The sequence below is a fragment of the Danio rerio genome, chromosome 19, assembly GCF_052040795.2.
Source record: "Danio rerio strain M-AB ecotype USA chromosome 19, GRCz13ab, whole genome shotgun sequence".
Classification (NCBI taxonomy): Eukaryota; Metazoa; Chordata; class Actinopteri; order Cypriniformes; family Danionidae; genus Danio; species Danio rerio.
In genome coordinates, this window is record NC_141039.2 from 27,607,975 (window position 1) to 27,623,283 (window position 15,309).

Sequence of the window (15,309 nt, forward strand, 5' to 3'; positions counted from 1 at the left end):
CTGATTAATAAAAAAACTAAGCAAAAAAAAAAAAGAATGAATGAATTTTGTAAATCTGTAGTTTTTCAAAGGGCTAGAGTTTAGGTAGTAGTTAGGTAATACATGCTTTAGTGAGAGATATTTGAGGATATTTAGTAACTATTTTAGAGTTTACTGCAGGTCAAACTATACAAAGTATGTGTCTAAGATTTCTTTTTGTAGGTCACATGCAAATATAAACACTTATTTTACAAGAAACATGTTTTGTGAGTACTTAGGATGTCTATCGGTGCTCTAGAACTGCCAGTGTGTAACCATCTTCGATGTAACCGAAGGGGCAAAAATGTTTGCACATGTATTTGAAAACGTAACATTCTGTATTGCATTTAGTTATTGTTTAGGTCAATTTGTGAGTTCAGTCATCATACAGTCCAGTCTCATTCTTCTACTCATCAGTGAAATTCAGTGTAAACAGTCTTTCGTCATTCCAATTTTTCAATTCCAATTTGTTTCCAATGTGCAGCCAATCAAATCAACCAAATGCAATGCTAATATCCACCTTTTTGTCTGCCAAACCAGCTTACACACTGCTCAGCTTAAAGTGGTAACATACAAATCGATTGCAAATCTGTTGCAAATCATGTGTAATATGGATGCTAGGAAAGGGTTAGTTCACCCAAAAAATTGTTTACTCAGACCCTCTCACAGTTTGGATTAGATTGCTCTATTTAGATGTAAATCTTATAATAAATCTTTAAAATTTCATTATAAAAGTAATGTGTTCAGCCAAACCCTACATTTATAAAGCAAATACTTAACCTTGAAAGGACTAATCTGTGGTGACTTTTTGGGCATTCACATTCAATTCAGGCTGAAACCTGGGGGCTGTTCCATAAACAAAGCTGAGAGAGAAAATGAAAGTTGTTTTTAAGTGGCAGATTGTGTATCATAAATCCCATTTACTCACATTTACATAAGTCAAACTCAGCTACTCTTGCAACTTATGCTAGGAAACTAGCCTGGTCCGGGGCAGGTAGCTCTCAGGCTAAGTCTTAAGTTCATGCTTAAAGTAATGTTAACATTCGCCTGCTGTAAATTGATGCAATTTTACTACATCTAACCTCTTAATAATGATTAAAACTTTATAGCCACTTAATAGTAAATATATATACACCAAATATCCTTTAGAATAGAACAATATTACATTTAAATTCAAACAAGTTATTCCAAAAGAAACAAATACAAACTACAACATTTCAACTGAATTTGTATATATATTTTTAATGTTTATGTTGATTTTTTTTTCTGTTTATTACGATTTTACTTAATATTTTCCCTCAATATATTCATTTGGGTGTACAAATTTTTTGACTGTGATCTTCAGTTTATTTTTTGTTAGATTAGTTCCAAATGTTGCTTTGGTTCTGAATAATCTGATGTATATGCACAAACATATCATTGTAAAGCATCCTGAAGAGAATATTAATTTAAAAGAGAGATCTGTGAGGGGTGTACTTGGCTATATATGTAGTATTCAAAATTTAATAAAGAAAATAATATTAGGAAATAAAATATAAAGAAGTACTGATATGATTTGAAGTAGTTCAAATGTATTGTTGTTGTTTTTCAGATGTAGGCTGTGGCCAGGGATTGGACCCGGGGCCCTGTAGGGAATACAGTGTGATGTGGTACTACGACCCGCAGGCCAATGCATGTGCACAGTTTTGGTACGGTGGCTGCCAAGGCAATAGCAACCGCTTTGAAACAGAGGACATTTGTAAAAGCACTTGTGTGCAGACATAACACACTCTGACAATGAAGCATCATTCAGCAGATTGTGTTTTTTATCAAGCTGTATCAGTCATGCACTATGCAGGTGTTTTATTATTATTATTATAGTAAAGGTTTTTATGAGAACAGTAAAACTGTAGATCAGATTTGCCTGCATTATAGTGGCCAACACTTACAGTAATTATTGACTAGACTTAGCACTGCTACATTTTTTAGAGAATAACTTGCATATTCAAAGCACCACATTTATATATTTTCTATTCACACTGAATATTTTATTTTTTGTGAATTTCTTACTTTTTAATGGGGTATATGCACTCAGACTTTTATTTTCAGCCAGCCAGCCTCAGTGATTTCGGTGAACTGTCCTTTCATTATAAACAGGCCACGTTTAAGGTCTGATTTCTTTTAAAATCAATGACTGGCAAAGAAGCACTGCATTAAATTCCATTTCCTCCCACCATGTCTTTACAGTTTATTTTACCTCGGTATTTTCAGAGGAGTTTCTGCTCTCGCCTACTGATTCTGATGGTGCTGCTAGCGGTCTTTTGTCTTGTTTTACACTTGAACAAGTATGAATGCTTAAGTCTATTTAACTGAATGTATTTTAGTGGCTTTGCAACATCGATGCTGTAAAAAGAACGTTAAGAAATAGAAAATAATCACATTAAGCTTTCACCGGAAGTCTATCATTAGCTGAAAAACACTAGCTGTGCATATAGCCCATTGTTCCTTCCATAGAAATAGTATTTTCTGTACGTTGCATCCAGTATTGTAAATATTTGTATTTGTATTTTTGATAATGCCTACCGGTGCTCAAATAGGAAATAATGGTGCTGGAAATCCCCCTTATTTTCACAAAGTAAATAAATATGCTTGAATTTATATGCAGTTTTTAACATATTTGCTGAATTTGGGATCATTGTTTGAGTCTGACTTCAAAATAAATGTCTATATTTTTGTGGATAAAAAAAATGATTTGTATAAAATCAAACTGTAATGTGCAAATGTATACTTCTAGAAATTGATAAATATTTTTTTTTACTGTAATGAACGGAACAATGAACAAAAATGACCTAAAACAAATTCAAGATAAGTGGGTAAAGTGAAATGAGAAAACCAAATGGAAAGCATCAGATTGCAGTTTTACATTTAGATCTGTGCATAGGCCAACGGCAGAGACTGTGCAAACTCTCTCATCATAAACATATTTATATAGAATTATCTGTTAAATATACAGTATTTATGTTTAAGTTGTAATATATTGTATGATTAGAAGCATTTCGTTTCAAAGATGCTTATCCAAGATGCTCGTTCATGTTTCCTTATCAGTGAACTAATAAACTCACTTCACATACTCATTTACTTTAAAGCTCTTAATTACTAAAGCTTTATCTGTCTTATTTTTGTCTTTAATCCAATCACTGTGTTCTGAACAAAATGCTTTGGAAAATAAAGTCTGCAACTTTGTACAACTTGTTTTATTATGTATTATAAAACAATAAATACAACATTTATGATTTACTACAGTAAAGTAATGTTCAATAAATATATTCTTAATTTTCACTAGTCATGGCGTCTTATGTTTGGATTCATTTCAGTTCATCTGGATTGAATCTGTATTTGTATCCATACGGGCGTAAATGATATGTGTAGTACTCCAATGTGTGCATTTCCACTGCGTTTATGTAATGGAATGAGATGGCAAAATCTGAGCAGCATCCCGGACCCTAAAACACAAAAACAGAAAAATAAATTCTATAAAAAGACCAATGAAACAAATTACAGCTTTGAATTATTTTCATTTACTTTAAGCTTCTCTCCTTCTCTGTCTTAATTCAATTAAAAATCATATATACAGTTGAAGTCATGTTAACTCCACTGAATTGTTAATTTCTTTCCCCAATTTCTGTTTAACAAAGAGAAGGTTTTTTCAACACATTTCTAAACAGTTTTATACAAATGAGTTTTAATAACTCATTTCTAATAACTGATTTATTTTATCTTGCCTTGATGACAGTACATAATATTTGAGTAGATCATTTTCAAGACACTTCTATACAGCTTAAATTGACATTGAAAAAAAAAAATGCTTAAAGGGGCTAATAGTTTTGACCTTAAAATGTTTTTTGTTTTTTTTACATTAAAAATTCTTTTATTCTTGCCAAAAAAAATTTTCCTTGCTCTGTTAAACCTCATTTGGGAAATATTTTAGAAAGAAAAAAAATTCAACGGGGGCTAATAATTCTGACTTCAACTATTTCTGATGCTAATGTGAATGTTGAAAGAGGTATTTGATTTTCGTTTCAAGAGTGCTGACCATTCATTTGTGATTTTATTGTGATAATAGTGAATAGACGTAGCGTCACTCATTACATGTTCCTGGATCAACATCCTTGTTTACCCTAGAAAAATATTAACATGGACAATTTCCATTTACGTGATATGGCTTATTCTAGTTAAAAACGGAAGCAAACAGCCGGACACACTGTGCTTCTCCCATGCAATATTTGCATAATAATCACAGATTAGATCAGTTTCAAACCATCACTCAATACTTGAGCACGGTATTGCTTAATAAAGTTCTACATAGGTCTAAAGGTCACACTTTATTTTCATGGACTGTTTGTTGATTTTAATTACATTGCATCTACACGCCAACTAATTCTCATTAGATTATAGACTGTTAGGTTCAGGTTAGAGTTCATGCAAAGTGTCTTATAGTCAGTTAAACATCTGTTGAAGGAGCAGTATCAACAAATATTAAGCAGACAGTGTACTAATACTTAAATGGACCATCAAAATAAAGTATTACCTCTATTAATTATAATAATAAACCAATAAAATGACAAAAAAAGTGTCAAACTATTATCCAATTTCGATTTCATTGTGTTGTACTTTATTCATGTACAGGCACTTTAACCTCACTGTTAAATAGTACAATAGTACACCGTTACTAAAATACACCAAACAATAAAGATTAAAATTAGATAATAGTTTATAAACACCTTTTTTTGAGAAATAATGAAATCTTTATTTTACAACAGTTAACAACAAACGTTTCTGAAGCTTACAGTTGATAAAAATGAATAGTAAGTGCTTGCCGAAAGATTCAGGTCTCTTGATACTTGTTTTAGTACTGCATATTCAGATACATAATGCTATCAGTTAAATGGCTTAAATTTCATTAACAAATACTCTCTCTCTCTCTCTCTCTCTCTCTCTCTCTCTCTCTCTCTCTGCCTACCTACTTTATGAAGTATGCAAGTCTTATTTTCCTCTGAATTGAAATTAGCGCCAACGCCATATCATCTTACACATCCCTGTTAAAGCTGTGTATATAATAGTCTAAGCTTACGTTGTTTATTTAGGCTTATAGTCATTCTTGTTCAGCATAATAGAACGCGCTGAATGAAATGTGTAACTATATGTAGACATAAGAATCATTTGTATATTTGACAAATATCAGAATCTTATATGAGATAAACTTCACAAGTACTTCAGGAAGTTGAAATTATCCAACCTTTAAACATTGGAATCACTTATTTACCTCTTATTTCAGGGGTAAATTATAATTGGTGTTAGGTATAGGTGGAAGCTATTCAGTTAGCACAGTATTTTTTGTTTCAAAAATATTACTGGAACTGCTTAATGTTGTACAACTTGTTTTACATGGATTTCATATCATGCTAATATCTGATTCTATTTTGCATTATTTGATTTTATTTTATTTTTAAAGTTGCTTTGAAACTGCTGGCTTAGATTCAAGCCTGCTTAAACACAAAGTAGTTGTCTTGTACTTTTCAAATAAACCCACTCATATAGAAATCGGATACATGGCAATAAAAGCAAATTTGAAATACAAGTTCATATTTGGATTTCACATATATGTCATACATGCAACATATATATTTGTCACTGTCGCCAACGATCTAGCTCGTGAACAGATCACTGGAAAACCACTAATCTGCCAGCAAAAGAGCTACATATTCAGTCATGCACCACTCACACACCTGGCCTAGATCCTAGATGATTGCAAACAGATACAGCTGAAGCTGTTCAGGACTAATTGCACAGACTATATTTACACCTCTCAAACACACACGTTGCTGAGTCTTCTTGAACGGTTAGTGAGCTTTATGGTATATTTGCCTTGCCACATTTTTGGTCCTTGCTTTGATTATCTGCATGATATTTTGACTACAACTCTGGATTGCCCTAATACATCTGTTTGCTCCTGTGCTGACTGTTGCTTGCCTGATCATTCTCTGTTCAATAAAGACTCTGCATTTGGATCCGCATCTCACTTCTTGTTACAATATTGAAATATTGCAAAAATTGTTGCTTATGTGTATGTTTTTAACCATTGGAGCTACAATTGTGCTCATGCTGTATGCTCAAATATATTAGATATAATTACAAATCCATTTATTACAGATCCAACAAAAAATTCATACAAAGCTGAACCCCACCAGCCTGATTTCACCAAGTAGGACATGTTCTATGCTGATTCTGGAATAACATTCCAATCAGCCAATCAGAATTAAGGGATATGTTTACAGTTTGTTAAGTTTAGACTTATGATTATGTTTATGTACTTCTACATGATTGTTATCTGACTATTATTCCCCTCTGATTTTACTGATAATTTACAGTTATAGTTGGGTTTAAGGGTAGAGAATAGTAATGGATTATTTTTTTAACAAAAATGATGACATAGATGTTAATCCAGGATCACATCGTACTTGGCAAAATGATGACGTGCCCCTGCCCCCGCCTCAGAAGCTCCAACCACATCTCTATTAATCCCAGCATTTACATAAAATAATTCAGAAACTTGCCAAACTGGTTTAAAAACCCATTACAGTTTGGGCAGATGACGCTGATTGAAGACTGGAACCTGTTTAAAAAGGCAGCCACCAACAACAACCACACAGACCTCGATGAATACAATGAAACTGCTAGTGCCTTTATTAAAAAGTGCACTAATGATCTTACATTTACCAAGATCATCACCACACCTGCAAACAAGAAGCTGTCCAAATGTCTGTCCAAACAGCTTGACAAGTAGATTTTTTTTTACCATAGGTGCCCTGTTTATTTGTACTGTACCATACTAAAAATCCATGCAGCACTGTGTCCTTACTTGTGTCCGGTCACATTTGCCCTGAGTAGACATTCAAAAACAGTGCAAGTGTAACAGAGGCCAGCTAGTGAAGTGCAGTGCAGGTAAATCTCACTCCTTTGACCTCTAAAGGTGCTCCAAAGGTCTTTAGCCTCCTTGCAAAGGCTGTTTTTTTTCTGCATTGAATGATCGGCGTGACCCATGGCACATGCCTTGCGCGTTGCCTTGCATTGATACTTCTGCTGTTTGTGTTGCTCTGCAATAACACCTCCGAAACACTAGCTAGCGGTGGTTGTTTTTATGTTCCTTTGTGTTGAGTTTCTTCGCTGGTGTTTTGTGTTTTCTAAACGCTACCTTAACGTACAAGTGGCTCAAAGTCGCTCATTCAGAGGCAGGAATCGGTGAACGTGCCACAACTATAATCATAAGGTAAACACTAAACAGAAGTTTCCACAGGACTCAGCACTTGTAAACACTCGTTCCATCGGGCTCGCAGCTCTCAGCCCCACCAACACTCATTCCAGGTACCATGCCCACCAATCACAGAGCTTACGCTACGCATCGTGGTTACATTTTTTGAGAGGTGTGTGTTGGCGTCAGCCTCAGCGAGGGGTATGTGACCATGCAAGGCTGTGCCGAAGCATACGTGTGTGCTTCACGCAGAAATATAAGCCTTTAGAGCAACAGACTCTCATGCAAAGAATCACTGGTTTAATCCTAGCTCAGAGCCGGTTGCGTAGTGTGTAACCGGTGGGTTACACAAGGTTGTGTGTTTGTGTGCACAGTGAACTTTGTAATGGCATGTGTGTGCTGCTCATTCATCATTGCAGAAAAGCTAAAGAAATTCTGCAACATATGCATCAAATAACCATTTAAAATCTTACGGATTCAGTATTACTGTTTTATTTTTGACTTATTAATTGGATCTCTGCTTCATCCATGTTTGAGACACAGGCTGTTTCTTAATGTGCGTTCTTAAGCAATCTTGCTAAGAGGTTGGAGGTAACTTGGCAAGACAGATCTTTACAAGAATACAAATCCATTTTCTTCGTTCTTGAAATTGACAAACAGTGACTGTCTGTGTCTGTTATTGTGCTGTGTTTATCTGAATGTCACTTGAAATGCATGTCGGAACAGTGGACGGTGAGAACCAGCTCATTTTTATTTAAAGGCACAGGTAACAAAAACAGCTACAATTTTGTCCGACCCCAACATTGACATTTCAGCAGGGTTGTTTAAAACTGTTAAAATTAAAACTGGTTTGGAACAACTCGAGGTAAACAAAGTCAGAATGTTCATTTTTGGGTAAATTATCCTTTAAGGTAAGTGTAAAAGGCACAGGGCTGAAGCTATCCAGAATACCCATACTCTGCACCATTATCAATTCCAATTGCCCAAAATCTGGCTAAATCTTTCCACAACTAGCATCAACTCTTCACTAACTCACTATCCTTCAGCTTAGTCCCTGATTTATTTGGGTCGCCAAAGTAATGTAATGTAATGTAATGTGTATTTATATAGCGCATTTATTGTGTACGGCCATACACCCAAATCGCTTCACAATCATGAGGGAGACTCTCCACACCACCACCAGTGTGCAGCATCCACTTGGATGATGCGATGCAGCCACAGGACAACAGCGCCAGTTGATTCACCACACACCAGCTATTGGTGGAGTGGAAAGACACTGATAGAGCCAATTCAGTGGATGGGGATGATTGGGAGGCCATGATCGTAAGGGCTGATAGAGGGACTTTGGCCAGGACACTGGGGTTACACCCCTGCTCTTTCACGAGAAGTGCCATGGGATATTTAATGACCACAGAGAGTCAGGACCTCGGTTTAACGTCTCATCCGAAAGACGGTGCTCACTGACAGTGTAGTGTCCCCTTCACTTTTACTGGCGCATTAGGACTCACACAGACCACAGGTTAAGCGCCCCCTGCTGGCCTCCCTAACACTACTTCCAACAGCAACCTAGTGTTCCCTAGTGGTCTCCCATCCAGGTACTGACCAGGCTCAGCCCTGCTTAGCTTCATTGAGTAGCTAACTCTAGCACATGCAGCAGATGCCCTTCCAGCTGCAACCCAGTACTGGGAAACTCCGATACACACTTTCATTCACACAAATACATTCATACACTACAGCCAATTTTGTCTAATCAATTCACCTATAATACATGTCTTTGGACTGGGGGAAACTAAAGCAGCCTCAACTCATTCATCCAGTCACAAATGTATTGTTCTTACCTCAACTGGAGTATAATGATCATAGATGAGGTACCAGGGTCGTTGTCTGCGTAGCTGTCTCACCAAGTAATTGCCTGGAGGGTAAGGGTGAAAGACTTGTCTCCCAAACACATCCCTGGAATCCCCCATCTCAACTTTCATTTTCTCCATGCATTGTCCCATTCCAACATCCTCAAGTTCTGTGGTGTGCGTACAAAGTCCATCAGCAAACCCCTTCACAAATCTTCTCAAAGCTTCTTTACTGAGGACGTAACCGGCCCCTCCACTCATGTAGCCTTGTGCAACAAAGGGCCTGAAGCGACGTCCAAAATACAGAGGATCCTCTGAGCTGTGTTTGGACAAGCTATGGCGCAAATTCTCAATGACAACAAATGTGTCATCGTCAGCTTTGAGGAACCAATCAGCATCATCCAAATGGTGCTTGTGAATGTACTGGAAGGCTCGTATGGTCTTCCAGTAGAGTTGATTGCGTCCTTCTGACACATTGAGCCCTATCGTGGGGAAGTCCGTGTTCTTCGAGGTCATGTACAAGATGGTGTCGCAGCGTTTGCCCCATGTGGCATGAACGTGTTGGGTTCTGGACTGCAGGTTTTGAGGCTGTGTCATTACCCAGCATAAAACTCTGACCTTCTGGCTTGAATCCAACGTTGCATTTCTGTTCTGAGCTACTGTACAAGAATATAACAGTTTAGTTTCAAAAAAAGTTTAAAGGAACACTTTTCAAAAAACATATTTTGGCTCATTTTAAAAGTCCATTTTTTCAAGTAAACAGCTGCGTTTACTTACCATGACTGTGACAGGAGCAACAATATTACACGGTGCTGTTACCTAGCAGCCAGGGGCATAGTGGACATTTTAAAAGTGGGGGGGACAGCTGTATAAAATCCAAAAGTGTACCTGTTTCTAAATGGTCTGTCTCTACACTGCAAAAAAAATGCTTTTCCTACTTAGATTTTTTGTCTTGTTTCTAATCCAAATATCTAAAAATCCCTAAAACAAGAATGATTTTCTAGACAATCAAAACATATTGCCTATTGTTAGTTTTACCTTAAAACAAGCAAAATAATCTGCCAATGGGGTAAGCAAAATAATCTTAGGTCAAAAGAAAAAAAAAGATTAATTTGCTTACCTCATTGGCAGATTATTTTGCTTGATTTAAGGAAAAACTCACTTAACATTGGCATATTATTTCTCAAAACAAGGCAATATGTTTTGCTTGTCTAGAAAATGCTTCTTGATTTGAGAAATTTTAGATATTTAGACTAGAAACAAGACAAAAAATCTAAGCAAGAAAAGCATTTTTGCAGTATAAAAGTGAGGGGGATGTAGCCCTCTATCCCCCCCGGTTGCTACGCCCCTGCTAGCAGCTGACTATTTTTAGGCACTGTGTGCAGTGGTCCCTTGTCATACAAGTTACATTTTAAAAATAACCCTCGATAGGCGAAATCCATGAATTAGTCAGCTTTATTTTTTACAATTATCATAGATGTTTTAAGGCTGCAAAACCCATCAATAGATTTTTCTCAGACATGCATTAACATTTTTACACTTTTTCCCTTTGTTTAATAATAATAATAATGATAATAAATAATAATTCCTTACTTTTATATAGCGCTTTTCTGGAAACTCAAAGCTCTTAACACATTTTTGGGGGGAATCTCCTCATCCACCACCAGTGTACAGCATCCACCTGGATGACGCGACGGCAGCCATATTGCACCAGATCGCACACCACACACACCAGCTGATTGGTGGAGAGGAGACAGAGTGATGAAGCTAAATATGATATTTGGATGGAGGCCTTGATGGACAGAGGCAAGTGGGCAATTTTGGGCAGGATGCTGGGGTTAAACCTCAACTCTTTTTTTCGACAGACATCCTGGGATTTTTTAACAACGGCAGAGAGTCAGGACCTCGATTTAATGTCTCATTAATGTCATCTCAGGCTGAGCACTCCCTGTTGGCCTCACTAACACCACTTCCAGCAGCAACCTGGCTTTCCCATGTAGTCTAACATCCAGGTATTGACCAGACATAGCCCTGCTTAGCTTCAGTGGGCGAGCATGTGTTGCAGAGAGCTAGCTGCCAGCTCTCAAACTTTAAACACTCTTAAAATTCAGACTTTTGAACAAAAATAAGACTAATATTATAGAACAAAACAAAAATCAAAACCTGTTAGGCGTAAACATTCATAGTGGTCAGTAAAAGGTTCATAAAGCTTTTTAGTTTTTGTGTGGATAATATTGGTTTCGAGTGTAATCTGCAATTTTTCCTGCAGTCACTGATCCAAAAAACTAAAGCAGACTCCATCCTTAAGGGGGTCGCACTTGCATAGTGGGTGTGCCGCACACATGACAGTTGGAAGTAACCGGACGCACACACCGGACGAGCACATTTGCATGTTATTTAAAATGAAGTAACAGCAGAAATTTGAACAGTGTCTTGAGTCATAGCTGGGCACTGCAGACAGCTGCTGATTCATGACGCTGGTGTGCGTGCACTGATGTAAACCAATGTTTATGATTCTAAAATGCACGGTGCTGTGTATGACATCCCCTTCACAGTGGTCTTGCTGCGGACAGTTACAACCCTTTTAACGTCCTTGTTGTAACTCACGCTGTCTGCTATCGGCGATTTATGTTAATTTGGCAAGCTGAAGGCATTCTGTACTGTACAGGAGACACGGGCAATCAGGACGTAGAACACAGAAAGAAAGAAAAAAGTCAAATTGCACTAAAAAACTGAGAGGCCATGAAAGCTAAACTGTGTTATAGCGAGGGACCACTGTAATATCATTGTGCCTGCTGCAGCTATGGTGGCAAAGTTCCTTGATTATTATGCCAGATTAAGTGTAGCCTACAGTTCCTGGCCATATCGAAATAGCAACTTTTCAGTGCATCAACAAAAATATCAAGTTTAAACAGGAAAATTATCAAAACTCATTTTTTCGTACATTTTAAGACTAGTAATGGGGTAATCCATAGGTCTCAAACTCGATTCCTGGAGGGCCGCAGCTCTGCACAGTTTTGCTCCAACCTTAATTAAACAGATCAACTAATCAAGGTGTTCAAGACTACTAGAGCAGGAGTGAGTTGGAAAACAAGTGATGAATGACATTTTTTTAAATCACTTTTATAGTTTTATATTTTGTCAAGCTGATAAAATTCAAAAATATCAACAGCCAATCAGAATCAATAATGAATAAAAAGTATTTAAAGTGTTTGACATCATAACTGATTATAAAAAACAGCATTGTGTGATTGCTAATGTTGATATTATTTGCATTTGTGTTAGGTGTTGTGGATGCTGGTTGTCTTGTCATCCAAAGTCTAGATGCTAAATAGTTATTTTAGCTATCGTCTGTTGATACCAATTTGGTTTATGGTTTGGTTTAATATTGTTATATATTGTCAGTGATGTAGAAATTAATATGGTTATCATAGTTATCCATTTGCTTAGATGCAAATTTGGTATTATTTGATGATGTTTATGCTAACATACAGTAGTTATAGTTATCACTCCTTGGTGTGGATGCTAATATAGATATCAGCATCAAATTTGTGTAGATAATAATAATAATAATATTGTTGTTGTCAGTTGTATCAATCATCTTTTAGTGTAGACAATAATATGGTTGTCACTATTATACATTGGTTTGGATTAAAATATGGTTATATTTACATTTTCAAGTTGTAATTAACATTATTTTAGTGACTGTGCAATTAAATAAATTGTTATTTCGATTCTGAATGCAATTTTGAAGTAACTTTGAAGTCAGTTTTTTATGATTTATAGCTTAAATTCTGTCTTTTCTTTTAATAACTGAAATATCCATATTTCTGTATGCTTGAGGAGAACTATGCCACTTCACTGCACTATATTTTCATAAATACGTAACTCATTGTTTAAAGTTTAACAGAAGTTACTCCTATAAATTTGCATCATGCATCATGGGAAGTCGGAAAAAGTCAGACTACAGATACTGTTTGTCTTACACCAACAATAATGCTTACACTATATAATTTAGCTTCCAAGTGCAGATTAGATCAGTAATGTTAAATAACTGAATTCATATATTTTGAGCAAAACAAACAACCTTTTAAAAAAGTGCACTATGTGATAAAAATAGAAGTCATTTAAAATACAGTTTAAATCATTGTTATAATAATCTTGATGTGCTTTAAAGTAGGACACTAACTTTCACATATTTAAAAACATACTGTATTAAAGCACATGTGATAATTGCAATGGTGTTATTTACAGTACATTTTATTCTTTCTGACAACAAGGCACTTCAGTTTCAAAAGCACTTAATCACAACATCAGTAGTGGTAAGTAGGAAATTTCATGTGAAGGTACAGTAGCACAAACGAACCAGATCTAGCAAATCAAGTTCTTCAGGATTACTTCAAACCCACAGGCATGTGTGAGATTAAGACTGAAACTAAACTCTGCTAAACTGTGGCTTTACAGGAGTTTATTTCGGACACCCTATATTGTAATTGATTCCAACTTTATTAATAACGTATATAATTTTAAAAAAATTGTGCATTTAAACAAAACGGTTTTATTTAAATTTAATGTTAATTAAAATAAGAGTTGGAAATACTTTTACGGATAGAAATGAATACATTTACATTCAAACAAGTTAGTGGAAAAAAAAAATTACAAACTACAAAATTTCAACTAAATTCTATATTTTCAACTAAATTTCTTACTTTTTTTTGTTCAGTTAATATTTTCCCACAATAAATCTTTTGGGCTCATTTTTGGACTGCAGTTTTATATTTTTTGGTAAATTAGGTCCAGTTTTGGATATGGTACTGACATATATATATATATATATATATATATATATATATATATATATATATATATATATATATATATATATATATATATATATGCACAAATATATTATTGTAAAGCCTCCTATTGAAAATATTCAATTAAAAGACAGATCTGTGAGGGGTTTATGCTGAGCGCTGTATATATATATATATATATATATATATATATATATATATATATATATATATATATATATATATATATATATATATATATATATATATATATATAAATAAATAAATGTTCTCTCCCCTTTGAGTTTTTTCTTAAATGTTCTTTGGCTTGGAAATGTAGAATTAAAGTCTATAAAAAAACAGCAAAAAAAAAAAAAAAAAAAAGAAAGAAAGAAAGAAAGAAAGAAAGAAAGAAAGAAAGAAAGAAAAAGCCTTTGTCTTACCTGTATGCTTCACTGTAGATATATTTCTTGCTATCCGAACAAAAGAAGATGTCCGAGTCTTTTGGACATGTGAATAAGTTATTGTGAGAAAGATACTCACTGCTACACCACTTAAAAACAAGAAGTTCTGCTTAAATCTTCTCATGTCTAACGCTGTATAAAGTACAAGTTCCTTTTAAGGAAAAACAGATTCTCTTTAAAGCTCTTAAACGTCCTGCCCTAAACACACAGATGAATTTACAGGTTGTGCAACATAGTTTTGCTGCATCAGCAAAAATCAGTGAGTGTAAGCCTGTTATTTTATCATGCTGTTGTGTTTTTATACACAGACGTGAGCAGATAAGATGTCTTTCAATAACCAAGCAAAATATTTCCATTGCTTATTATATTATATTATATTATATTATATTATATTATATTATATTATATTATATTATATTATATTATATTATATTATATTATATTATATTATATTATATTATATTATATTGCCTATTTGAAAATTTCTAAACTTTCTGAATTAATTTGTAATACATTACAACAGACTAATCATTAAAAATATAGCAATAGATAAAATAACAATTGAATGAACAGATGAATGTACATGATTGTAGGCTATTTATTTTTGTACAGTAGCTATATTGAATTGCGCAAGCAGCTTTTGCCGTTTTTCTTATTCGTTTCGGTAAATTTCACAAATCAGAATTTAAATTTGCAAAACTGTATTAGTGCATTTCTCAAAACAAAACAAAACAAAAAATAGCAAAACACCATGAATTACCTGCAAAAGCCAGTCTCTTGCTAAAAAATCCTTAGCTTATCTCTAAAGACTAAAAATCTGTGTCAATGAACATGTCAGTGCCGTCAGAATGACAAGTCCTTGTGTCATTGTGTATTGATAAGACAGTCATTGTTGA

General features: G+C 34.9%; 2 protein-coding genes across 9 annotated transcripts in view; one reads left to right on the plus strand and one right to left on the minus strand.

Annotated features, from left to right (window-relative positions):
• The window catches only part of col28a1a (collagen, type XXVIII, alpha 1a), a 45,378-nt gene extending 42,042 nt beyond the window's left edge, over nucleotides 1-3,336 (plus strand). For 3 of the 4 annotated variants that reach the window (XM_087294429.1, XM_087294430.1, XM_087294428.1), the window contains exon 36: nucleotides 1,610-3,336. In XM_087294429.1, the coding sequence (XP_087150555.1) occupies nucleotides 1,610-1,782 (173 nt within the window). In that variant the 3' untranslated portion in view covers nucleotides 1,783-3,336. The remainder of the gene's footprint in view (nucleotides 1-1,609) is intronic. The other variant, NM_001348047.1, reaches the window with a different exon arrangement.
• On the minus strand, nucleotides 3,237-14,707 carry c1galt1a (core 1 synthase, glycoprotein-N-acetylgalactosamine 3-beta-galactosyltransferase 1a). Of its 5 annotated transcripts, XM_087294427.1 has the most exons (4): nucleotides 10,747-11,938; nucleotides 9,931-9,972; nucleotides 9,145-9,812; nucleotides 3,237-3,500 (listed from the first exon to the last, which is right to left on the minus strand). In XM_087294427.1, the coding sequence occupies exons 3-4, from the start codon at nucleotides 9,748-9,750 to the stop codon at nucleotides 3,363-3,365; spliced, it is 744 nt and encodes a 247-aa protein (XP_087150553.1). In that variant the 5' UTR covers nucleotides 9,751-9,812; nucleotides 9,931-9,972; nucleotides 10,747-11,938; the 3' UTR covers nucleotides 3,237-3,362. The 5 variants fall into 5 exon arrangements, with proteins under 5 accessions (XP_087150553.1, XP_087150551.1, XP_087150550.1 ...); XM_087294425.1 differs by lacking the exons at nucleotides 9,931-9,972; nucleotides 10,747-11,938 and adding an exon at nucleotides 14,393-14,707; XM_087294424.1 differs by lacking the exons at nucleotides 9,931-9,972; nucleotides 10,747-11,938 and adding an exon at nucleotides 14,393-14,686 and having other exon boundaries at nucleotides 9,145-9,809.
• Nucleotides 14,708-15,309: the final 602 nt, after the last annotated feature.